This window comes from Blennius ocellaris (assembly GCF_963422515.1).
Source record: "Blennius ocellaris genome assembly, chromosome: 8".
Lineage (NCBI taxonomy): Eukaryota > Metazoa > Chordata > Actinopteri > Blenniiformes > Blenniidae > Blennius > Blennius ocellaris.
The window spans coordinates 19,009,574-19,036,482 of record NC_137657.1 but is presented as its reverse complement, the minus strand read 5'-3'; the positions used below and the strand labels follow the sequence as shown (position 1 = coordinate 19,036,482).

Here is a 26,909-nt window from a genome sequence, read left to right as displayed (position 1 = left end):
AATCAAGGCGTTCAACCATACATGTTTGAGCCGTGAGTACATATTGTGTGTGACCGGGTATTTACCCGTGATACATATTGTGCGTGACCGGGTATTTACCCGTGTGCACATATTGTGCGTGACCGGGTATTTACCCGTGTGCACATATTGTGCGTGACCGGGTATTTACCCGTGTGCACATATTGTGCGTGACCGGGTATTTACCCGTGTGCACATATTGTGTGTGACCGGGTATTTACCCTTGTGTCAGAGTGGGTGTTTTGCAAAGTTTATTGGTCTATTTGTCTTAAGTTTTAGCAGGTTTTAAAAAGACTTACTGAAGGTTGGGTTTAAAAATCCGTTAAAAAGCCGTTTAAAAATGGTGGGGACAGAACCAGGTTTCAGGATACGTTTCCTCTTCACATCAAAACCAAGTGACTCTCGGATTGCGGGTGCTGTTTCGTAACAGTCATCCGTGAAATGTTGACTGCAGAGATAGGAGGCCTCTGTTGGTGTCCAGTTGGAGCGAGTGCGCTGCACTTGTTTTGTCCATAATCTCCTCAAAGTTTCATCTTTTGGGAATTTATGGACACTTACAGACGGACTGGGCATTTGGGAACACCCAGCCGCAACACAACGCTTAGGCATGACTCTAAAAAACTGCTAAATAACGCGATAATGCAGAGCACATGTAAACAAGACACTACGATCAGCTGTTGTGGGCGGAAGTAAATAACTCCTCATACGTCACAGCGCAAAACTACGGCAAGTTGGGAAAACTAGGTCAGATTCACAGGGCGGGAGATTTAAAGGCATTTTTAGACGTTCGGCGCTCAAGAGCAAGATAGTGGTGTGATTGTCATTGGTGTGTCATATATCATTCGAAAGGGGGAAAAATAATGCTAAATACTGGTGTATTTTAATAGAATTATTTCAGGGACCCTTTAACTGAGTTGAAGGTAATCCATTCAGGAAGTTGACAAGCTTGAAAACACTGTGCCAGGACGCGGAATGATAATCTCAGAGTAGTTCAGCGGCATTTAAAATCTCTCAAAGTTGTGGAAGATTGTGATGAGCCCCTTCTCAGGACTTGTAACACAAAATATTTACAATACTTAGCTATATAATTTGCTTAGTTTTTTACCGTTTTCTCAGCGTGTTTGCTTGTTCCACTAGTTCCTCTAGATTGTATCTACTTAAAATTTTCATTGGTTTTGTTCCTGGGAAAACATTTCTTGGCCAACTTGATACAAAATGAATAAAGGTTTCTCTTTGGCTTCATTATTTAATGTTTCTTATCTTACTTTAAACTATCAGTAAGTCTTTGTGATGTTTACACAATCATTGTGTAATTAATTGGCCACTTGGTGTGAAAGTATCAGGCATTTTGTTTTGACCAACTAACTTGAGAGCGACTTCTGTATTTGTTTTTACCATGGTACTTTTTGAGATTCTTATCTATAAAGAAGATTTGAAAAGATTTTTGTTACCAGTGAGGGATTAGACCGCAATAAAAATAATTGTCTTTTTACACCTACCTTTTACTCCAAAGATTGCGAGATATCCAGAGGCTTTACTACTTCAATATATTGTGGAGTATACACATCTGAGATGGTCACACTGTTTGTTTTTCTTCCGCTTCTCTTTTCCCCACAGCCATAATTCATGGTTTTACGAACAAACAAGGTAGTGATCCTGTGGCATTTACAAGGCTCTGCGCTTTGTATTAGATCTGTGGTGGATGAGCTGGCTGAACTGCCACTGGCCTCTTGTCTCACTCAGCCATCTGAATCTCAGTCTGAAAGTGCACGTGTCTCTTTCCTTTTGACCCGACTCCTGTGTGTAGCCGTCACTAAAGCCCTGTTTGCACTGCCCAAAAAGTTCAGGACTGGAGTGGTATGGTTCAGGTTTCCGCCGCGACAATTTGGGATTTTCCCGGAAATAACCACTCCAAAGGTTGACGCTCTTCCGTCGCCCTTCAGAACAGAACAGGTTCCGGTTTTGAGGAGCCGTTTGCTGATTGGTCAGTGATGTACGACACGCCTTCAATATTGTTGATAACATATTCCACTTTGCACAGATTTTTTTGTTCATGTTGGTCCCGAAAGAGCGGACGTGAGGCAGGGACGGAGACCGGGACTAGGGAGCAGACGCTACGGCCGGTAACCGATGCATGTCACTGGCCAGTGCTCCATTGTGCGTGCCGCTCCGGTTCCCCAACAATGGAGTTCCGGAACCTGTTGGCGTGAGCAACATTGTGCAATACGCATATCCGCGGAGCTCTCAACCCTGCCTACATTTGAACCGTACTTTCTGTGGAGGAAACGCACCAGATTTGGCTCTGGTTACGCTTTGCCATACTGCTCCGTACCAGCCATCCTTTTGTTAAGGATGCACCGATCTATGTTTTTTCACTTCCGATCCCAACTCCCGAATTTGGATATCTGCCGATACTGATACTGTTCCGACACCAGAGCTTGATTTGCTTTAATATTATTATCATTATTGTTGATTTGATATAAGGCTGGAATAAACTCCTCTCGATAGTCAAGTATGAAATGTAGCAATGTATGCATGTATTCTCCCAAAAGGCAACTTGAGGTTAGAATTAGATGAAAATAGGAAGCAGTATAAACTGTTTTGGTTCAATTTGGACAATGTGGGGGTCTGCGTGATGTCATCATCTCATAATAACCTTGTTACATCTTTAAAACCTCACAATCACTTTATTAATTAGAACGTCTGGTGGCAGAGCGGCTGCCTTGCTGTACAACGGCTTTGCAAACATTACGCGCTGTGTGGTGTTTTGGGTGTAAAATGTGTCCGAACAGCAGGCACGGTGTCATGAGAAGTTGGATAGCACAGTGCTACTACGCTAGCCTGCTAGCTGGCTGCAAAATGTGGAATGGGTTTCCTGAATCATTACTCATTGAGACCCGCCTCTGTTCACGAAATCCTTTTCACATTTTGTAGCCAGTGAGCAAATCAGTCTGCAGGGAAACACTTGCAGAGGCATTTCAGCAACAGTGAAGCACAGACGCAGCTTCATGGATCAGAAATCTCCGCAGGTTGGTTCGGAAATTTCCGATCCGTGAATTATGTTGGGATCAGAACCCGATACTGGACTGGATTGGCCCCATCCCAACTTTTTGTGCAGTGGGAACATTAACCAGTCAACCAGTCGGTTGTAGTTTGTTGTGGAAGCACAGTGTCCTACAGACGAGTATGGGATCTTTTTATAATTTTTTTATTTTGGTACCAACGAGTTGAAAGTGTTGTGCAGTATATTTCATATTCATGTGTGCGTGGGATTCATTCATATGCGTTAGTCCACTGGTACTCATGCATGTAAATACAAACAATACTTAATTTGAAGGCAAATATCTTTTGATACACATTGCTAATATGATCATCCATTATAATAGCTACATGAAAGTTATGTCCTATATAAAGCTATTAAGATTTCTTTGACTCAGGCATTGAGGAACACACATTTTTAGAACCAGGGCTCAAATAAAACTTAAACAACTGTAAAGTGTATTCTCTGCAAATCAACCTCAACTTTTTAGCTTCATTAGCTCCGTACTGCAAAGTGGTTTCTGAACATATTGCCGTTAGTGCAGAATCGTCTCTTAATTCCTTCCAACAGCTACACTCTGCGCATGTGCCCTGTGCTCAGTTGCTTTGTGGCTCTCAGTTGCTCAGTTGACCCACCAGTTTCAGAAAAGCACTGCAGAGACCACTGCTCTTAAACCTTTTTGGAGCCCTCTCTGTGCTTTTGAAATTCTCAGCACTTGAAAAAGTCATTTCATAACCTTCCCCAGATCCGCGTCTTTTCACAGCCGAGTCTTCAGATTCTGGTCGACAGTTGAAAAGAACCTAGCTATATAAATGCATCTTGGGGATACTCAGAGGGATTTCGACCCAGTTTTTTTTCCACATTTAAAAGTGTGTCTAAAAGAATCGCTGATTATTATGTAGCTAAGCCATGATGTCAGATGAAGGCAAACTCTGCGACTTTGAAGTCCTCCCGAACATGCCACACATTGGCAGGCTAATCGAAAAGCAAAGCAAAGCAAGGCGTGGTGGTGAGTTGTTTTTTTTCCGGTTATAGTGAGTCGTGTTGGTGTAAAGTGATGAGGTGCGTTAGTTTTCAGGAGAAACTGTCAATTTTTAGTGGTATCGCATAAAAACATGTTCAGTTGTTCAATGCATTTCCTGATCTAGCTGTTGTCTAATCTAAAGATCCTCATTGCCTTTAACCACTGGAGCATTACTGGTGAAAATACCCTTGCATTTTCTTTTCTTTTGTGGGGGGGGGGGGGTGCTTGTAGGTTTCTCTAGTCTTCATCACTTCGTGTAGAGTGAATACACTCGGGTTTACCACTGCATTGAAAATGTTGACATTGTCTCATGGCATCATTTCAGAGTGTTTGCATTGACCAGAAAACCGTGCCTAAATCAGAGCGCGACCTAAAATTTGAGTTTAATATGATGTTCTAAAACAAGCGGTTTTGACTCAGCCTGTCAAGATAGTGCACACAAGTGGGTTATAAAGAGCTGTGGAGAGTTGTCGATCAGATAAGGGAGGAGAAATGGCTGATTAGTTTTGCTGCCTCTGTTGTCAATCCTCCAGCCTTCAGCTTTTGCTTCAGAGACAGATCACTTTGTGCACAATTTCCTTGCTAATGACGGGGTGTAGGGGCAGGTATACGCACCAGTGGAGCCTGAGAGGTAAGCACCCATACTGATGGGCATAGAAGTGCGGAGACAGATGCAGTAGTTATGTGCCAAGCTGCATTGCCTCTCCATTGAGTGTTGGTGTATTTTGGAGTGTGCTGCGAGCCTGCCCCGATGTGCAGAGCCACTCTCGAACATACCTATTCCCCGTCTGTCACCCCTTCTCCTTCTCCCTCTGTCTTGTCTCCACGCTGTGCGTTTTGCATCCCCCCCCCTCTAGTTTAACTCTCACACACACCTCTCATTCATCACTGTAAAGTCACATTCACATGCTCGATTCATTCCCGCACCTGCCTTTACCACCAACTATCTTTTTTTCTTAATGAACTCTGACACACACACACACACACACACACACACGCGCACACTTCTTGTGATCCTGCCACTACGGTTAAGAGTCACAGTGAAGAGACAAACACCATGTCGGTGGAACCACCTGACACCACCACTTCTTCTTACGGCGAATTACTCCCATCCACCCCTATATACCGTATCTTCCACAATTCTTCTCCCGCTCTCTCATCCGTATTCCCTTCTCCATTTAATCAACTTGCTTTTGTCTCACTGACCATGTCAATCACAAAATGAAGGGGCCAGATTAAACGGAAAGATTGGTACATCTAGCGCATCCCTGCAGGACAGGCTGTGAATAGGACCTCTGTCTCTGTCTGCCCCATTCAGGGCTTCTATCCAGATGTTCTTGAAATTCAGGGGTGTGTTATCATCAGAAAAGAGGATAAGCTCCTCTCGGTGCACTCCTGCAGGTGTCTAAAGTCTGATGGTGAGATAGTTTTCAATCTCTTATGCAGCATGGGGGCATACTGCCTGTGTGTTGGTGGTTTGCTCTGAGACATGTTCATGGTGATTATTCTGCATCGTTATTCAGAACACAGATTGCTTCAGATTCCACTGCCGATATTAACATCGCCCCGTCTTTGTGAAATTGCAGCGGGAACTCTGCAAGGTCAAAAGCCTACAAGTGACCAAATAAAATGTTAATACATTTCGACTGAAGTTGCTGCCTGCTTTACATAACATCACCACCAGGGGTCGAATTCAGGCCATTAAAAAGAAGCCAAAGGAGAAATGTCATCCTTGTAATAAGGTGACATTACATTTTTCTTCCCTCGCTCCCCCTTTCTTTCCCTTCTCTGCCTCTGCCCTTTTATTCTTCCTCCTCCTCCCCACACTCACACCTTGAGCCTGTCTTTCCGGCAGTCTTCACCTTTCCATCTTCATTTTTTCCCTCTCCATCTTCCCCCCCACCTTCCCTCTTTTCTACTTCCCCAGTTTGTTCTTTTTAACAGCCCCAGCAGGAGAGGGATGTGCTCTACAGTCCGGGGTCTAGGGGGCCACAGCTGCCCAATCACAACCTGATTTATCAACCTCCTCCAGCTAGCCTGCATACAGATACAGTTTTGTTCACTTGCTTGAGCTGTTACTTACAGCCAGCAAGGCAGGTTGTTTGTATTTCTAGCTGTGCATCCTTAGGATGTGTCTGCTGTAATGAAATGGCTCTTCCTGTAATGTATCTCACCTCCTCTGCAGTAACCGAAGCCTGTCTGTGTATCTATCCAGCTGCTTTTTTTTTTTTTTTCCCCCTTCCAAAGATATATTTACTGACATAAGGAATGAAAGGCTGACTGGTGATCCCTGCTGATATTTGTTTTTAGAAATCTCAACCACAGGCACATGATAACGGAAGATGAAACCTTTGTTTTTCTTGGTTTCAGTGCATTTGTCCTTCACATATCTGTTGCTCATTGTTTCACTGTATTTCTCATGTGTCCCTCCCCCCCCATACTTCATGTATGTTCATACAGCTCGTCTGGGTCCGGATGAATTAATGTTTCTTTTTTTGTCCCCTTTCTCTCTCCTTCCCGTTTTTTTTTTCTACCTCTTCCTGCCTCTAGTTCAGTACCAGATGGAGATGATGCGTTCTCTGCGTCATGTCAACATTGACCATCTGCATGTGGGCTGGTACCAGTCCACCTTCTATGGCTCCTTTGTCAGCCGCGCACTTCTCGACTCTCAATTCAGCTACCAGCACGCCATTGAAGAGTCAGTTGTACTCATCTACGGTAAGTAGTCCTGCACATGATGACGTATTTTCCTTTAACTCCCAATTAGGGCATTTTCATACAACATTTACTCAAAATGTTTATCTGTGACAAATCATCCAAACAAACCTTATTATTTTCTTCACTTCTGGGGTGTCATTTCCAGGGATGGTGATGCATATCACCATTGGAAAACCATTAGAAAGTGCATTTTGCATAATACGACCCCTTTAAGGCTACAGACATGGTCAAGATACGATTTGTGAAAGGGCACTAAAGTGAACATATTCAGGATGCATGTTTTGACTATGAAAGACAGAGAAAGCTCTGGGATAAATATTTGTCAGTCATATTTTTTCCTTTGTGCCCAGTTGACATCAGATTGTGCTGGATGTGGCCCCTGGACTCAAATGAGTTTGAAGCCTCTGGCTTCAATGGACGAGATGGCAGTATATATATATATAATTTTTTTTAAACCATGTTTTTGAAAAGACTAAAGAGGAGACGCACCGCTGTATTGTTTACCTGTCACACAAGCATTCAGCCATTCACAGACCAGCACTAAAGAAAAAGGCTCATGCTTGTCAGATGGTGTTTCAGGAAAGAAGGACAATAGCTGCTAATAACTGAACTAATACTCCCCAAAGAAACAAAGCTAACCTGCCACTTGAAACAAAACAAAACCCTGTTCCGCTTTATGTCTTCACCACTGAAAAAAGCACTTCTGCAGCGTTGTTGTTAATTTGCCATTTAGGGTTCTTTGTCATTCACATTTCAGACCCGATTAAAGTGAATAACTTTGGCTTTTGGTCGTTTAATCATGAAGTATCCACGAATAGGACTGCCATCGAGAAATCTTAAGATATTCTGCTGAGGTTCACATTCAAAGTGTCTGAGCAGTAAATCAGTCTGACAGATGTAGGGAAGGATGAGTTGAGGTAAGCACAGATGTTTTAAAAACAGCCTAAATCTAAACATCAAGATGGTTGGAATTAGATTTTCATTTTCAGATGAATTTCTGTATCGTCATCGACGGCACTTCAAATAGACCGCAGGGCTTGAGAAATGTGTGAGTGAAGATCTGCAGTAATGCCACTTCGCACAGCTGAAATGTTGATGTGGATGACCTTCCACCAAACCGCATTGTGGCAGAGGAGATCAGCGTTCATACGCTGACAATAAATCCCGTTGATGCCGATGCACAGATAGCGGAAAAAGAGGAGCGGATGGGATTAACAAGGTAGCTGGAGCACTGACGGGACACGGCCGGACGTGATACCACAGCCTGTGTTTTACAATGAAAACCTTTAAGAGCTGCCCATGATTGCAGCAACACGAATGCCAACCCAGATGGTGTAAGCTTTCAAGTGAGAGTGATATTAACATCGACGTGACAGAAAATTAAAACCTGTCGCCACCGAAGAGTGTTCATTTTTACACCTCGATGTGTAAATAAATGATCATTCATGACCACTCCAAGTGGTCATTTAGCTTGGAAGCACTCTGACACAGTTTTTTGTTTTTTTTTAAAGGGTGGAAAAGGTTTGTAATTCAGTAAATGGCAGCAATTTTCACTTTCCTATCTTTTAGTTTGTCTCGACTCTTGATAGCCCAACACGAACACACATGTGAGACTTTCTCCGTCTGAAGAGATGCAATCAAGCACGGACGATGTCAAAGTGACAGATTCTATCACGGCGGTATTTTCTGCTCATACGGCACACTTCATAATATGCCGAGTTTTCTTCACTCAGATTTATAGACCTGAAAAATAAGAGTGAAAATGAACACGGGTGACACAAAAAGACTTGCAGGCTCACTGACCTGAAACCACAATCTTTCATTAAAATGTCTCAGTTTATCTAGTCACTTCAAGGCATAAGAGGGAGGCAGCAAACATGTTATTTAAAAAAAAAAAAATAATTCTTTGAACTAAAATGTTTCAAGTATTCAAGAGTGTGAAGAAACTTCCCCTGCCCTTTCCCCATCACTCAAAACTCACCCCAAGCTGCACAAGGTGTGGCTACATAGATTGGGTTTAACCCCTTTTACATATGTAACCCTGTGATTTAGCGCCGCTACTAAGGCATGCGATCAGTCAGCCTGTTCTCATTCTAAACGGTGGGCTCCCGTTAATGTCAATCAATAATGCAGCGCTTAACGGATCAAAGCACCTCAAAGGAATTGGCATTATCTCTGTCTGAAGTCAAAGGGAAAGAAAATTGATTTCTTTTTTGTTCACTTTGTCATTAGCTCACTGGTCATTTTATGCCAATGAATGAATCAATCGAGCGCTCAACTGGCGGGTTAATAGCGTCCATCCAGTGACAGCTTAGAGGTTGAGTTAGAGTGGGTTGTTAAGTCAGTTAGTTAAATGTGTTTGCCCCGACAGCAGATTTCTCACATGGGCTGAATGCTTGGAGCGGTACGGCCACGACTTTACTCCGACCCTTGCTGAAAGCAAACCTTTTAGTGATGCCATATCTGTATTGGTGAAAGACTTGTACAGTTGCGTATAAGGTTTGCTTTTCAATCACAGCCTTTCTGAAGGTTGTCACCCTTTATAAAGATCCGTACATTGTGGGCAATAACGTATAAAAGCCACAGGGTTGCGGCGGTTGCATTAAACAAACGTTCTGTCACTAATTTAAAAAAAAAAAAAAAAAAAAGTTCCGCCAGTGATAAGAATTGATACAAGATTGCAGAGGGTAGATCTTTTCAGTCACCAGCATCACACCATTTAATCAATCACTAAATAAGGTCAAGAAAGCAAAAAGATAAAATAGTTATACTTTTTTGCAACAAATACAGAAAAAAAAAAAAACCCAGATCGATTTCACAATACAAAGGAAAACAACTTAATCACTCCCCAAAATATTGTGCAGAATGTTCACTTAAAAATATACAAATAATAAGCCTTTCCCAAGTCAAAGCTGAATAAGTTTTGCAATAAAATGAAGCTGTTGTATATTATATTTTCAGGAATCTATTCATTCAGCTGCTCTTCAGCCTTTTCCAAATCTCCTCTGACTGTGGGTGAAGGCAGGTTACACCCTGGACTGATCTGTAGTCCATCACAGGAGGAAAAACAGAGACAAACAACCACATCCACGCATTCAAACCTAGTTACAATTAAAGGTCACTAATTAGCCTCAAATGCATGGTTTTGAACTTCAGGGGGAAACTGGAGTACCTGAGAGAACCCCATGAGCACACACAGAATTTATAAGCTCCACACAGAAAGGTGAAGTCTCAACTCGAACCCACAATATTCACATGATAAAGTAAGAGCGATAAGCATCACATCATTTTACTGGAAGATTAATTTTTATATCATTGTGTGCCAGTGTTTTACAATAATATGTGCTAACTAATTATCTCTCCATCATGGCGCCTGTTATTGGGTGAGATATATCGGAACAGTTTGTGCTAAAATTTAATGTGGTGGAAGCAGAAAAAATGCAGAAGTGTAAGAATTTGAGAGACTTTGACAAACTGCTGGAGTGCGATGGGTCGGACCATCTCCAAACAATTTTCATGGATAATGGTCATTATCTATCAAAAGTGGGCGACTGATGCATGTGTTCCCAAAGAAATATTTCCTCAAAATGTGGAGACCTTATAGGATCTGTCGACATCCTCTTAGTTTGGCTCTCGTGACTTTGTGTCTGGAAAGATCAGGTAAAGTGCACCTGATGAATCGATCTTGTTTATTAGAACTCTCTATGAGGACTATCGAATAGCTTGTCAATTTAGCTTGTTTTATTCCCAAGTAAAACAAGCTAGAGGCAAAGATGGCAAAATGGCGGCGCGCACGAGCGCAGCGGCTTCTCGAGCTCCCGGTAAAAAGCCTCTTTTTACTACCTCCGAGACCACTTTTAGCAGTAACTCTGTGCTTAACAGACGAGTAATGTACAGCCCCACCGAACTGGTGGCCATCAGGGACATTTCGGATGGCATGATTCCACCAGGACTGAAATCGGCGCTCGGCAGACGGCAGCTCCTGAGAACAATGGTGTGGCGCAGCAGAGCCGGAGGAGCAGCCGGCAGGAGGAAGCGATGCACCCGACAACAAAAGAGAGGGAAGCGGGCAGGCGCGGGGGTTCAGCTAAAGGCTAGGAAGCCGCCGATCCCATCTCTCTTTTTGGCCAATGTCCGCTCACTGGACAACAAAATGGACTTGCTGCGACTGAGGATGAGTGTTTCGGAGGAGATGAGGAACTGTGCTGTTCTTTGTCTCACGGAAACCTGGCTGAATAACAACATGCCGGACTCAGCCTTCCAGATCGACGGGCTGCGACTCTTCCGAGCGGACCGCGACCACCGGTCCGGGAAAGCAAGGGGAGGAGGACTGTGTGCGTACGTGAACGAAGGTTGGTGCACCAACTGCTGTCTGGAAAAAACCCACTGCTCTGAGGCGATAGAATTAATGACTGTAAAATGCCGGCCGTTCTATCTGCCGCGGGAGTTTACGGCGGTGTTCGTCACGATTGTTTACATCCCTCCGGATGCTAATGCTAACGAAGCGCTAAGGGAGCTACACGACACCATTAGCTCACTACAGACGAGGCACCCGGAGGCGTTTTACGTGGTTGCGGGGGACTTTAACCACGTGAAACTGACAGACACTCTGCCCAGGTTTTACCAGCACGTCACCATCCCCACAAGGGGAAACAATACCCTGGACTGTGTGTACACCAACATCCGCGGAGCATACAGATCTCTTCCCCGCCCCCACCTCGGACTCTCTGACCACATCACCGTCATGCTGGCGCCAGCATACCGCCCCCTGCTGAGACGGAGCCGGCCAACAAAGAGGACAGTCACTGTGTGGCCCAGAGAATCAGCCGCTGTGCTCCAGGACTGTTTCCAATGCACAGACTGGCAGGTCTTCAGGGAGGCAGCCACATACGAGGGAGAGGTGGACCTGGAGGAATACACCTCCTCTGTCCTCGGCTTCATCTCCAAGTGTGCTGATGACGTCTCCACCACCAAGACAATCACCTGCTACCCGAACCAGAAACCCTGGCTGAACGCTGAGGTGAAAACCTTACTGAAGGCTAGGGATGCTGCATTCAGGGCAGGAGAGGCACCAGCACTCAAAGAGGCAAGGAAAGAGCTGAATGCAGGCATCGCGAGGGCCAAAGCCACATACTCCCAAAAGATTGAGGGTCACTTCACCACCAACGACCCACGGCGCATGTGGAAGGGCATCAAGTGCATCACAGACTACAACACCAGGAATGCACAATGCCCAAGTGACCCCTCCCTGCCAGACACACTCAACAATTTCTACGCCCGATTCGAAGACCCGGACACCCCCCCCCCCAGCACTAGACTCACACCACCGCCTGGTGACACACCCCTCACTGTGACCACAGCAGATGTGAGGAAGACCCTACAGGGAATTAACCCCCGCAAAGCTGCTGGCCCGGACAACATCCCGGGGCGGGTACTGAAGGACTGTGCACACCAGCTGTCCGAGGTGCTGGCAGACATCTTCAACACCTCACTCTCACTGTCATCTGTCCCCACCTGCCTAAAGACTGCCACAATTGTCCCCGTCCCCAAATGCTCCACAGTGACAGGCCTAAACGACTACCGGCCGGTCGCCCTAACCCCGGTAGTCATGAAGTGCTTCGAGAGGCTGGTCATGACTCAGATCAAGGACTCCATCGACGTCACTGTGGACCCCCACCAATACGCATATAGGAAAAACCGCTCCACCGATGACGCCATCTCATCGGTGGTCCACACAACCCTCACCCATCTGGAGAGCAAAAACTCCTATGTCCGTCTGCTCTTCCTGGACTTCTCCTCAGCCTTCAACACCATCATCCCGCAGACCCTGGTGCAGAAGCTCCACTCCCTTGGACTGAGCCCCACACTGGGGAACTGGATCCTGGACTTCCTGACCAACAGACCACAAACTGTCAGGATCAACGACACCGTCTCCTCCCCCATCATCCTCAGCACCGGCTCACCTCAGGGCTGTGTGCTGAGCCCCCTCCTGTTCACTCTGCTGACATATGACTGCACGGCAACACACCCCAGCTGTCATATAGTGAAGTTTGCGGACGACACAGCAGTAGTGGGACGCATCACAAATAACGATGAGTCCAAATACAGAGAGGAGGTGGAACACCTGATGCAGTGGTGCAGTGGAAACAACCTCTGCATCAACGGGGAAAAGACCAAGGAGATGGTGGTGGACTTCAGGAGGGTCAGGTGCCCCCCCGCTCCCCTGCACATCGGAGGAGCAGCTGTGGAAGTGGTTTCCAGCTACAAGTACCTGGGGGTACACTTGTCCAAGGACCTCACCTGGAGCGCCAACACTTCCCGTCTGGTCAAGAAGGCCCACCAACGCCTCTACTTCCTCAGGAAGTTGCGGAAAGCAGGTCTGGGAGGCTCCGTCCTGAGGAGCTTCTACCACTGTGCGGTGGAGAGCGTCCTCTGCAGCTGCATCACTGTGTGGCATGGCGGATGCACCGCCGCTGAGAGGAAGGCTCTGCAGAGGGTGGTAAAGGCCGCTCAGAGGACTGTCGGGAGCGGCCTCCCCACCTCCTCGGACCTCTACACAGCACGGTGCAGGGGGAGGGCTCTCCGCATCATGAAGGACTCCACCCACCCAGCACATGGACTGTTTCAGCCCCTCCCCTCAGGAAAGCGGCTGAGGAGCATTCGGAGCAAAACCACCAGGCTCAGGAACAGCTTCTTCCCCGAAGCTGTGAGACTTGTGAACTCGAGCCATGTTCCATAGACTCCCATCTTCCTGCACTACAAACACTTCACACTTACATTTCTGCTCTTGTATATTTGTATATTTTTTACGCTCTATATATTTTATTACTATATATTTTATTACTGGCTCACCGGGACCTGAGTCCAAATTTCGTATCATTTCCTTGATATGACAATAAAGAATCCTTGAATCCTTGAATCCTTGAATCCTTGAAGTGTACTAAAACAGAGATATTTAATCCCCATTTGGATTAAATATCTCTCTCTTTTTGCAGAAAACTTCTCAATTGAACTCGCCTACAGTGAAAATGTGCATCTTAGGGCCGAGACATTTTCAGCCCGGATCGGCTGCAGGAAAAGCACACGGGGCTTTTCCAGAAGAAAGAAGCAGGAGCTTGTTCAGGGCCGCTGCCAGGGCCAGTTCTTAAATGAGCACCGCCAAAGAACCGGTTCTTCTTCCACCGTTAACGGAGCCAAGTGAGCGCCACGTCATTGCGTCACTCCAAAACGCGATGCGCGTCACTGATCTCACCGATTAGCGATGAAGGTGCTCATCTAAGGAGACGGACTGTATTCATCCGTTTTGTCCGGGTCGCTCCATCCAATCTGGCCTGAACCTCGGATGCAGATGAAAGAGACAGAAAACACAGAGTCTCCTTGTCGCTCAATTGGTGTTTTTTCACATCCATCTTGTTTTTGCCCTGAGCCCCGGAGTGGCCAGAGAGAAATAAAAGAAAACTTGTGAATGAGCTCGGGGCTTGTTTTTCAACATTTGGGCATTGCATTGTGAATTTCGGCTCCTTTCATTTTATTTCTGGACGTGTCTGAATCAAATGCTTCAACTTGAGGAGGAATGGCGGTGCAGAATGATAGAACGCAGCTTTACAGCTGTTTATAATGGAGACCTACGTAAACACACGCTGATTAAAGTTTTCTTTCACATGAAGCGACATTAAAAGGCACATTTTCCAAGTTTTTATTTACAGTAGTGTGTAGTTTGGTTTTTAGTTGCCGATGAACCAAAAGTATTGCTTCATTATATATTTCTGTGGACTTGGAAAATAATATTGGAGCGTCTGAGAAGCATGAAAACAATCGAAAACTGCATCTAAAGTCTATGTCTCACGCAGCTGAGAGGAGGAGCTCTGCACCTCGAGAGCCGCAGCGCCGCGATCAAGGATTGAATCATCTCGTTCCCTCCTATTATTAACTTCATAGAGCAACTTATTACATCGTTCCCACGCTTTATTTAAAAAAAAATTCTCAATAACCTCTCCGGGGCTCGTTCCCTGTAGTTTTCAGAAATCTGGTTCGCTTCTCTTCCACCTTGTAAGTAGCGGTAACTCCCGTTATAACTCCGCCCCCTGCTGATGACGCGTCTGGCCCTGGCCTGGCTCCTCTCTTGCCCAACAAAGAAGTTGAGCCAGCGTAAGACTGGGTGAGCTCCTGTTTAGCACCGGCTTTGGCAGTAGAAAGACGAAGAACTGGTGCAAAGTCTGACCCTGGCTCCGAACTATCCCCTGGTTGTCTCCAGTGGAAAAGCCCCCGCAGTTAGCGGTTTGGGAAAGGACTAAGCTACAGTAAACTCTGTGGCGGACTGCAGTTTTTGGTGGCATTTGGCCTGTTCCGGTGGTTTCTCTCTGCAGGTAGTTTAAACAGGAAGTGTAACCAAGCTGCTCTAGATTTTTTTTTTTATCCTTTTATTGAAACGCTACTTAAACCCAACACATTGATTTCACAAACAAGAATGTAAAGTAGCTTTTTTTTATATGTAGCAGCAGTTCCTCTTCTCCCATCCCTCCTGCTCAGAAGTGTTGTGCGCCTGCACTGGAGTGCAGTTTTTCAGACCCAAAATACAGAGATGATATTAACTGAGAGTATCAATCAAATGCAAGGTCTGATGTGAGGCACTGTATACTCCCTGAATGATATTTATGGTAGCTCTAGTGAGCACTCACCATTTTTTTTTTGTCCTATTTCTTTTAGGTTCTTCAAATCAGTGATGCTTATTTTTATTATTGAAAATGTTTTCACAGGCTCTGTAAACAATTGCCGCTGCTGTATTTCATACCTAATTGTGACCGTTATGTTGAATTTAGTTTTAGATTTTGTCAGAAATGATGGTTAAGTCTGCTGAGGTTTGATTGAAAAGGATTTGGCATGCAGTTTGGGGGCTCTCTGCAATTTTTTGAGGTGGAGCAACGTGTTAAGGAAATGTTTGTGTGTGCATGTGTATGTATATATATATATATATATATATATATATATCAATCAATCAAACAGTGCTCCCCTTCTCAATATGGGTTCTTATCTTAACCTGTTGATATCCAACATAAGAAATCACTCTAAATGAGACTGTAACCAGGTGATTGTTGGTATATTTTTGACGTAAACATGATTGAGCACCCTACCGAAAATTGAGAGCCAACTCTGGAGTCAAATGAAAGTTGAGTTCAGATGAGGCTCATATATAAAAAAGAAAACAAAGTGCAGCATGAACCCTAATGAGGAATGCTGTTAACTACGCCCTCTAACCCAGTGGCTCCTAATATTTTCCAATTGGACGTCTCTTCATGATTGTTTTTCAGGCTGTGGACCCCTTCAATTTTTCATTAGCCAAAACATTAGAATAAAACCAACTGCTGGCAGGCACAGGAACCTTCAAAATCACAGTAATGGGCACATGCTTAGGTCAGCACTAAATCCTGCTAAAGTCTGTAATTTTCTTTGACGCATGCAAATCTAAGATTGACAACTTCAAAGCAAACATATGCTTGATGCCCCTTTTCCTTGGACCCCATGGCGAGAGCCACTGCGCCAAACCACGAGGCCCGTGGTGCTAAAACACAATTTATTCATCCTTGAGTTCACTTGAACCGAGAGAAAGAACTGCATAATGGCAGATCATGTAGCCAAAACAAACATTTTCTACTTTTCTCTACAAACCTTGAATAATTAAAAAAAAAAACACACACACCCAACCCCCCACCCCACAAAAACAATGCTGTGTCTTTGGAAGTCGGGTATTTGTCTTTATGTTATGAAAGTATTGGATTCAAATGACATGTTTGATTGTTTAAACTTCATTTTTGTTGCTCATTGTAGATCCCATCAAGACGGCTCAAGGCTCCTTGTCTCTGAAAGCCTACAGACTCACCCCGAAACTCATGGAGATCTGCAAAGAAAAGGACTTCACACCTGAGGCGTGAGTAAATTTATTGCAAAACACACAGTCACTACTTCTTTATACACTGTATGCATTCAGAAATACAAATACACTTTAATAAAAGAGGCAATGGTATTAATAAAGTATCACTAGTTCAGTTCATTTTTTTAGGTAACACGTGTAGAAACACACAGGTTTGCATTGCTTGTAGGAATATCAAGCATCAGTTTTGTGGCTTTTCACTCATTCAACCTTTGTTTATTCATCGGATGCAAATACGTCCCGGCGTCCACAGGGGAGGCATTTAGTAGCAGTTGGAGATGGATGCTGATGATGATTTATCAGCTCGCCCTTGCCCATCAACCAAATGTACCGTGTTTACGCTCTTTCTGACCCCAAGGCTTATCCTAATTGCTTTTAAATAGCGGCTAAAAATGAACGTAATGAGGGGTCTTTTTTTACCAGGCATTTCAGGTAGTCCTTGTTCACCTACTCATACATGCATAAACACGTGCATGAGGGTACAACCTACATGCCCCGACATATACAGAACAGCCCAATAGAGAAATCCCAGAGGCTGTCAGAAGCTCCAGATATACATTTTAAATCCACTAACACAAAGCGTACAACAGGGGATGAGGGCATTTTAGCAGTACAATATCATTTCTCTCATCTATTTCCTGAACATTTCTCCACCTTATGTGTCTCTGTTGCCAGCTGCTCTGATATTGACCCACTGTGTTTGGCCCACAGTCAGCATCCTTCTCATTTCTGCAGCTTTTCATTAGTTCCTATGATTTATTATGGCTACAATCTTTGGCGATCAGTGTTCCCAATAAGGCAATGATTGAACGAGGGCGACTCAGGACAGGAAAGGGCAGTACACCCACATTAAAAAAAAATCTTATTTCTATCTAATGCTTTCAGAATTGACCAGAAATATGAATATCAATTGTTCCCCCCCTTAAGATGCAAAACTTCAGAAGTGTATTATTGTCACACACACACACACACACACACACACACACACACACACACACACACACACACACACACACACACACACACACACACACACACACACACACTACAATGTGCAGGGGGAAAAAAGAGCACTCTCTTTCATGTTGGTGTATTTGATGTTTCGTAAGCTTGCATATATTGTGCACCTTTTTGAAATGAAAGGCATGGATAGATGAGCGTTGAATAGCCCTATCCCTTTGAACTGCTCTCCAAGTCCGCTGGGCTATAGACGCTGTGGTCAATAGAGTCCACTTCAGCACACAATCTGAAGCATCAAATTAGTCCGCCTGTGGAGTCAACCTTTGGCTCCGTCCAGCGGGGCCCAACTTGGAAAGAGCATGGCATTAAGTGTGCCAAAGTCCAGTATGGTTGAGCAATTTGTCCCGTCTAGATTGTGCTGTCCTTCTGTTTCCTCGCGGACACCTTTTTATTTCACTCTGCAGGCATTTGAAAAGGTCACAGTATGCAGGAAATATTTTAATGCACTCCAGATTGATAATTGTGCCAAAATCTTTAACAAACAGTATTTATATTATTATGGATTTTCCTTAAAGACTGCTCCTACCCATACTGATTTTATTCCTCCAACGCTGAGAGGTCTCGGCACCATCGTCTTCTTGCATTGTCTGAGAGTCACCTCTTAAAGTTTGCCTCAGGTGATCCTTAATTTAGAATTCCAAGCAACACGTATCAAAAATAATTCTTCCAAGAATCAAACGATTCTCCATGTACCCTTTTATCACACAGAGGAGCATTATATAAACATCTCTCGTTCTGGTACAGTGCACATTGCAGATTAATGCAGTGAATATATTGATCCCATAACAAGGAAGGCACATCTAACAAGCCGGCGTTGGACACACAGGCATTAGTTTGTAGCTCGTGCACAGTGCCCGACTGACGGGCTAAAACAAAAGCAGTCAGTCAATGTTATTAGATTTATGGGCGACATTAAGCAAAGTTTGAAGTTTCATTCTTGTTAACAGGCTGCTGTCAAAGGGAGAGCGAGCAAGAGAGAAAGAGGTGCAGTTTTTAGCTCCTAAACAGGGGAAGAAAAAAAAAAAAAAGATGGTTTAAAATTGTCACCACTGATTCAGACTGGCTGTCATGTGTTGTGTCATGCAAGCTGTCCTCTTTAAACCACTTGATGTCTCGGAAAGAAAATAATTTTCCCTCCGGTTATAGCTGAAGCTTTCCATCATCTTTCTACACATTAAAATAAACCACAACGTTAGCTCGGGCTGTCCAGTAAGTAGTCCAGAATCCACATCAATATTCTCACGACATTCTTCCAATCCACCAATTCCATAGGCAAGTGGAATATGTAAATGTTGCTCAGTGTAAACTGCTGTTGATGTTCATGGATATAATTCTGGAAATGCCGCAATCACGTTGTCTGTTATTCATTCTGACTGTGACCAATTTTCATCGCCTCCTCTGTCTCTCTTGCTTTGATCCCCCTCCCTCTCACCAGCTTGAAGAAGGCTAACATTGGCTTCGAGCATATGTTTGAGGAGGTGCCGATTGTCATCAAAAACTCACACCTCATCAGCGTACTGATGTGGGAGATGGAGGACAAGTCCACGGTCGCTGACAAGCACGAACTGCTCAACCTCTCAAGCAGGTTAGTCATGAGCTCACGCAACCATTTAGCCACAAGGCCCAAGGCCAGGAACCTTGGTCGTAAAAAAGGTGAATGCTATCCGGATAAGTTATTTCAAACAGGCTTTTCCTCCAGAGATGAGGCATTTACAAGAGGTTTCTGCATGGTCTGTTGGGAAATTGTGTGGGTTTATCAACATCTGTCCTCCAACCTTCAGCACCGCTGTAAATTTTTAATCTAATACTGACATTGCAGGGAGCCGGTGGGTGATCGAGCAGATTTATTTGCTGTGGTTTCAGAGGTGATCGGGGTTCTTCCCCCATGCTGTATGTAATCCTAGTACTTCACGCCCCGATTTAATAATGATGGTACTGTAGCTCATTACTTTACATGCAAATAAGTAGTCCCTCTGTACTGGAAATGCTTTGTGGTAAATCATATTGGTGGGAAGCCTTTGAATCTTTTCACTTAATGGCTCAATAAGGTCAATAACACACCCTACTGTGTGGTCAGCTTGTGAATGGTACCAGTAATCTCATCCTGGAAAACAGTTGGATGGAAATAAGCTCATATTGTACAACTCAAATTGCTTTTCTAACTATTTATAGAATGAAGACACTTTTCAAAAGCATCTTACCACCTCAAAAACACATCATTGTACCTCTTTCAGCCCACAGGCTCCTTTTACAGACATGACTTAAAGCTCCTGCTAAATTAAAATTGATTTGACATTAGGGAACTCGCAGGCATTTATCTGTGTCTTACATGGTTCTAAAAGGTACCAGATCGGAAGAAAGAATAAGCTTTGTATTGATGTATTCAGGTTTATGCTTAACTCGCACAGCCCACACATCCCCATCACCCCGCACTACTATTGTACTTGGCTCTATGACCGTTTACAGGTTCTTCTCAAGAAGGCCTGTGTTTTGTTTTTATTTTATTTTGTTTTTTTCCCCCCACAAATGTCCCTCAAAGGACCAAATCCAAGAATGAATTTATTAAGTGGCAATTGTTTTTCCATCGAAATATCACACTTGTGTGCACTTGTCTCCTAAATGCTATTAGAAACGAATAAAAGGGCCATATTATTACTTTGGATGACATATTCCTTCATTATAATGAATGCCCAAGCACTGTTTACTTTGAAACAACAAATGATAACAGCAACTGCAATTTTGATCTGTGATGTTTATGCTCACGGACCCAGTTGCGTGCTCTCGCTGCTTCGTTAGCTCGCTCGACCATTTGTCATTAGCCCCAGAAATGACCATTAGAAATTTACATTGTCCGGTTCAGATGCACATCATTTTCACACGATTGAACATGCAGAAAATAATCATGGGCACGGGGTCACATTTGGTGATTTCATAAGCTGCTGGAGAAAGGACAACAACAAGCTGTACGGCATCATTTTCACTGTCTGTGTTTGCTATAATGAAGGAATATGTCGTGCAGTGAAACACTATGACCCTATATGTGTTTTCATAGTTTTTAGAGGCTAATGAAGTTTTTTTTGGTAGACAAGCACAAGTTATACAAGATGAGAGCTCCACAGAAAATACTTGGATATAGCATAAATACTTAGTTGATTTTGGTGTTTTCAGTGGATTTATTGATAATAATAAAGCGATTAAAATAATGGCAGACTTATCCCTTCAAGCTTATTTAAAAAAAGATTAGACTGTTGCACCAGATGGGCAGGCGATAGGCTCTACAGTGTCGGTGCATCTCAAAATATGTCTGCTTTTGCTGTGAAAACTTTTTTCCTACCACAATTGAAAGGGGCCTTGATGCGCCACACGTCTCTGAGGGATTAAAAACAAACTCAAGCCAGTGTTTATTGTTTGGGTCTCTGCCCACCAACACGTGCCACAACTCGGACATGTTTGACCACTTATGCGATTTCACAAAGCTGTGCCTTTGGGATAGTATTGTGCGTTCTATTGGGATATCCAGTCTAAAACTAGGTGCAGCAAATGTCACGCCTAAATGTCAGAGCATATACATTCATAAATGTCTCCCCCCCAAAAAAAACCGGGGCCTGCCATCTAACTTGGTCTGCTATCGCTAATGAGCACAATATGAACAAATATCACCCCACCACCTCAACTCGCAGCCTGGCTCTTTTCGTCTTGCATTTGTATCTCTGAGGCTCTTAGCATCAGTCTCAGGAGAATTTATCAGCAATCATTTATGGAGATAAACCGCTGCAAGTGGAGCAACAGCTGTGAAGCTGCTAATCAAAAAGCTTCCCATGGGCAGGTGTGAGAAATTAGCACAATAACGACTCAAAAGTGCTGATTTACACACTGTTGGCGCGCAAAAAAACTCACCACGCTGACTTGTACACTTGCAGCGAAGCACGTCAGGAGTTTGTCGAGTGGTCTCGTCTGTGTCAATTTCAACACCAGTGAGCCACAACGCAAACGAGGACCTGGATGTACACGGCTCTGTAAAATGCATACGCTCTGCCAACTAACCTTGGCACCAACACGAGTGATTTGTCACAAATTGCCAATAGACGAGACAATCACCTCACCTGCATATTGTTCCATTTTCCGACTGACTGGCCCAGAGTTGAAGTATTGCTTCTGATACCGCACCGAAATGGGGGCAGGAGTAGAACGTCTCTCACCATAGGGTCCATAGGACATCATGCCAGTGGGATGGCTGGCAAGATGAAATTGTTTCCTGAAGTTGTCAAAGTGCTTCACCGCTCCGTCCTTGTGTTGGATTGTACCGTCCATCTCTCTACATCTTCCGCTGACAGCCCTCCCCTCTTCTCCTCATTTCCACCCCTTTCCAAAAAAAAGTAAACGATAATGGCTTTTATTTAATGTTTTTCCTTTTGTCTCATTTTCCAATCTGCAGCCCCATTTGTCAATGTCATCTGTGTCTAAGGCTGAGTGAGTGCAGTTTCACTCCAGCAAACAGGGTTGTTCTTACCACAGATGATGATGTTGATCGTAGTGATGGATTGCATGAATGTAAATTCATCTGTGAAGCCCTTTTCCCCCTCAAACACCCTTGAAACGCCTCAGTATTTGCAGTGTCACAGGCAAGACTATATTTATGTCAGGCCAGAGTTTCATGCGCGGTCTTCACTCTTGTTGAAATCCTCCACCGTGGAGTAACTCAGATAGTGCATTATAAATCAACGTCCTTTAAACCTCATGTTTGCTTTTGTTTTGTCTGTATGAGCACCGTGTTCACTCCATTATCTTTGGTCCCCTTCTGATGTAATTGGTCGTCTGTATTGCAATATCGGAGACTGGAAGTTGGGAGTATGTAAACATATCTTTCACTACCGGATTGCTTTGTTAATATTTATTCAATAAGTGGAAAGGAAGTGAGCATCGGGCAGAACAGGGAAAGGACGGCGAGACTTTGAGTGCTGTGGTGGACCGGAGGTTCGACCAGTGATGCAGATGAAGAGAAATGACTGGAAACCGTGTCACAACGGAGGTGGCGGTGATAGAAATGCTGCTGGGAACGAAAAGCTCTTTGGGGGGATAAAATGACCCCTGAAATGAACTTTTAGATACAATTTTTTTTTTGGGGGGGGGGGGGGGGTGGGGGGGGGATAATATTCCAACAGTTCTGTCTTCTTTTCCCACTGAAGTAATGATAATGTGCAGGAAGCAAGAAGAAATGGATTTATATTGAAAACGAGTGCCGCCATAGGGTTTTCAGCCACATGGGGTCTGGAAATTTATGTTAAACCAAAGCAAAGACACATCTGTCTGGAAATATAAATTTTTATGGGTTTTTTTTTTCCTTACTATTTTGCCCAGATAACGCTAAACCACTTGCATGGGGGGCAATTTTTCATCTTGGAGATTTAACGTCCTCTTTAAAACAAATTATTCTGCCACAGATGCAAGCCAGCAATCCATATTGTGCCCTAGTCCATCAGTTAAAAAGACTCCATCAGAATAAAACACTCGTTCGAAGAATGGAAGTCATTTCCTTGGCAGCTTTGTTCAACAACTCCCCTCTGAACTTTCAATTTACTGAATGTCAGCCAATTTTATTCACGCATCAATACAATTTTAAAGTTTGTCCTCATCAGATATGAGCATGTCGGCATAAGCACACCTACAGTGAACTGTATGGGTCGCCATTGAACTTGACCTTAAAACGGAATTTGTGATGATAGGAAACCTCTTGATAGACTTTGATTTCTGATTCAGTATTGATCGTAAAGCTTGCTGACCTGCCTGAATAATTTAACCCTTTGGACTGGACACAGTGTGGTGAGGACTGAATTATTCATTGTGCAACTTTAACAACCATGTACAACTACTTGCATCTAAATTCCCGAGTGTTTTCAGAAAGTGTTATGAGCAACATTCCCATTCTCTTGCGAGGCCACGGCTTTGTAAACACACAGTGATGACGAAACATGCTTACACCTGCTAAACAACTGAATACATTCAAATATCCTCATGCGTACCATGAAACCTGACGAAACATTTGCATGTGTAAAACATTAAAATAAAATCTGAAGAAAAGTCATATTTTTTTGGAACTCATGCAGCTATTTCCATATTCTAGTATCCCCACTGTCTCCCAATCTGAAGGTTGCAGGTTGGATACCCATCTCTGCCTGCCTATATGCTGCATGTTTGTATGCCGTGAGAGCGAGTGGTCGGTCGTCGGAGGGGCCGGTGGCACCGTTTGGCTTCTGTCAGTCTGCCCCAGGCCAGCAGTGGCTACATATATAGTTTACCAACATCGAGTGTGGAGGGAATGAATGCGGTTTAGAGTGTCAAGAAAAGCGCTGCATAAAGCCAATGCATTATCATAAACAAGATTTCCTACACAAACTAAAAATAACACAAAATACATTTCAATCAGCTAAAAAAAGAAATCAAACCCGATAAGAAAAAGCAACCAAATCCAGCACGTTGCATCAAACACGCACACACGCGCAGCCGAGTTCAAACATTTGACTCATCCATAAACGACAGATGTTTTGAAGGATCCCACTCTGAGTAAACGATTTCCTTTGCATACATTATACATGCACACCACACAAATTAGCTTCCATATTGCTTGATGAAATAGTTTTAAATGGGATTTCGTCAGCGAGAATCAATTCTGACACAGTCAGGGAGACACAGTGGGGAAGTGTTATGCTGAGATTTGGTCCTGGGCCATCAGTTTTCATGTTTACAATGGAGAGTTGACATATTGATCACACACCAGGCCTCACAGGCAAACATGGCTGTACTGCAAATAGTTCAGACAGACTAGAGCACGTGTCAGACTGAAGGCCCGCGGGCCAAATGTGGCCCGCCACATTATTTTATGTGGCCCGTGAGGGCTTAAAGGTCTGATTGTCTTAAAATAAATACCATATTGTTCCCAATAGACGTGCAGTGCATGAGTGCAAGCCTTGGGGTGCACGCCCATTGAGAACAATATGGTAATTGCATGTCTTTGTTGACACTGGAGTAGTTCTGCACATATGCAGATTAAAATGCTTCTCGCGCCAATAATTCACATCTCAAAACTAATCTCCTGACACCACAACTTCTGAATATTCCAATAATCAGTAGGTGTTGCCACATGAAACGTCGTGTAAACGGGGCCTCAGTTATATTTATACTGTCTTGCAGTTACATTTGGCCCTTTGAGGGCAACCATTATGCTAATGTGGCCCTTGGTGAAAATGAGTTTGACATCCCTGGACTAGAATATGGAAATAGCTGCATGTGTTCCCAAAAAAAAAGTGCTTTCTTCAGTTTATATTTGAATTTGAAAAGCAAAAACATTGTAAGTATTGCAACCCTATTGAAAACTAATGACTTTTAATTAACATTTTGTGCATAAATCACCAAAATTGTGCAGTTGTTATTTAATCACTTATTAAAAACCTAATTTTAATTTTGAGACTAAAACATTGACAATGTCACAAATTGCCAGCATCGCTGGGAAATACTACTATAAATCATCATCAGTGTTGTTCTTGAAGTTATCTTTATGTTCAAAGCGAGGGCGTACGCATGTGTTGCCCGCATGTCTGTATGTAAATGGAGTTGGGTCGCGTGCAGTTAGATTATTCACCCACTAATAGGGACCGTGAGCTTGTATTAGACCGTCGTGGGATAGGCTAGTTTTACCATACTCATGGTGTGTTGTTGCAATAGTAAAGTGGGATGATCAAATGCCTTAAAGATGTGCATATATTTTACACATGTATAAGCATTTAATTTTATGCACATGGTTATAGGCCTTTAGTTTTATGTGGGGAAAGAAATGCATCCACATACTTATCATTTTTGGCATCTTGTTTATAGCTTGACATTATAACTTCAAGCTTTAATGCAAATGAGGTAGCACATTATGTTTAAATGGTAAAAACCAATATGGTACAAATGTGGAAAGTGCAAGAGTCAGAACTGCAGGGCTCTTGGTGCAGAAATATGATTTTAAGCTGAGGTTTTCCACTGCAGCTAGCAAGTCATTATTTTGACAATTCACTTTTTACTTTTATTTTTAAATGCCGTCTTACCACAGAAAACTAAATGCTCAATGGTCAAACGTTACTGGAAGGCAGTGCTTCTCAAATACTGGGGAGGGAGGAACTTTCAGTATTCGGGTAGGTTCACACTTGTTGGAGTGAACCAGAGACCAAATGTCTCACGTTTGCCACAAGCTTGTGTTCTGCAGTTAAAAAAAAAAAAAAAAAAAAAAAAAAAACCTTTTGCCGAGAGTAAAACATGTTGTAAGAGGCTAAACTGCTAATTCTTATGCCGCACTGTTGATGTGCGTTTGGTTAGTTATCCGAGGTTCAGTGAAGAAATTGGATACAACAGCTAATATTAGTGGCTGCCAGCCACATTGTTACCATGACAACAGTTGGACACTGGTGAGTTCCCCTGTGATTGGCTGAGAGCGGAAAAGAGGAGGGCTCTCCAGGATGACATTTTTGATGAATGGCTTTAATAGCGGACGTCTACAGATCTTGGTTCTAATAAAACTCCACAACAACACAAAAGTGGGAGATGAGAGTCCAGCGACACTAGAAACTGGTGTGTACTTATTTCCCTCAGAAGTGTTTCAGCTTTTTCTTCTATTCAAGTTGGAAACAATTAACGTGTGACTGATGAACAGATGAAGCTGACAATTGACTAATGTTTAGAGTTATAAAAAAAGTTTTTAATGTTACCGTCTTAATTCTATATGAAAATTCACATCCCAGTGAATTATTTGTACATTTTTCTCTGTTTTGAGACTCGCACAGACTTGGCAGTCTTGTTTAAATATGACAAAATTTGTTGATTTTTAAGTGGTTGCAGATGTCACCTGAGCCCATTTTATTAACCTGTTTTGATAATCAGGCAATTATATGCTAAATGCTGTTGCCAGGAACTCATACTGTGGTTTATAAAGATAAATCAATAAATATTTTCAGGGTCTCAATAGTATGTCAATTCAACATCTGTCCCCTGGGGCATGGCAGAAAATAATTGAGAACCACTGATATATGGCAACCGCAAAGGCACCTATAGAGTGTGCAAAACCTGTTTCATGTGCAGTAATTTCATCATAAAGTCATTCAGCTCAGGTTCTCTCACTGTGAAGCAGT

General features: G+C 43.5%; 1 protein-coding gene across 1 annotated transcript in view; it reads left to right on the top strand.

Annotated features, from left to right (window-relative positions):
* Positions 1–26,909, top strand: part of LOC308133133 (eukaryotic translation initiation factor 3 subunit H) — a 65,399-nt gene that overhangs the window by 26,654 nt on the left and 11,836 nt on the right. Inside the window, exons 3-5 of the mRNA XM_080500426.1 lie at positions 6,633–6,800; positions 16,626–16,725; positions 19,184–19,333. Coding sequence (XP_080356552.1) covers positions 6,633–6,800; positions 16,626–16,725; positions 19,184–19,333 — 418 coding nt within the window. The remainder of the gene's footprint in view (positions 1–6,632; positions 6,801–16,625; positions 16,726–19,183; positions 19,334–26,909) is intronic.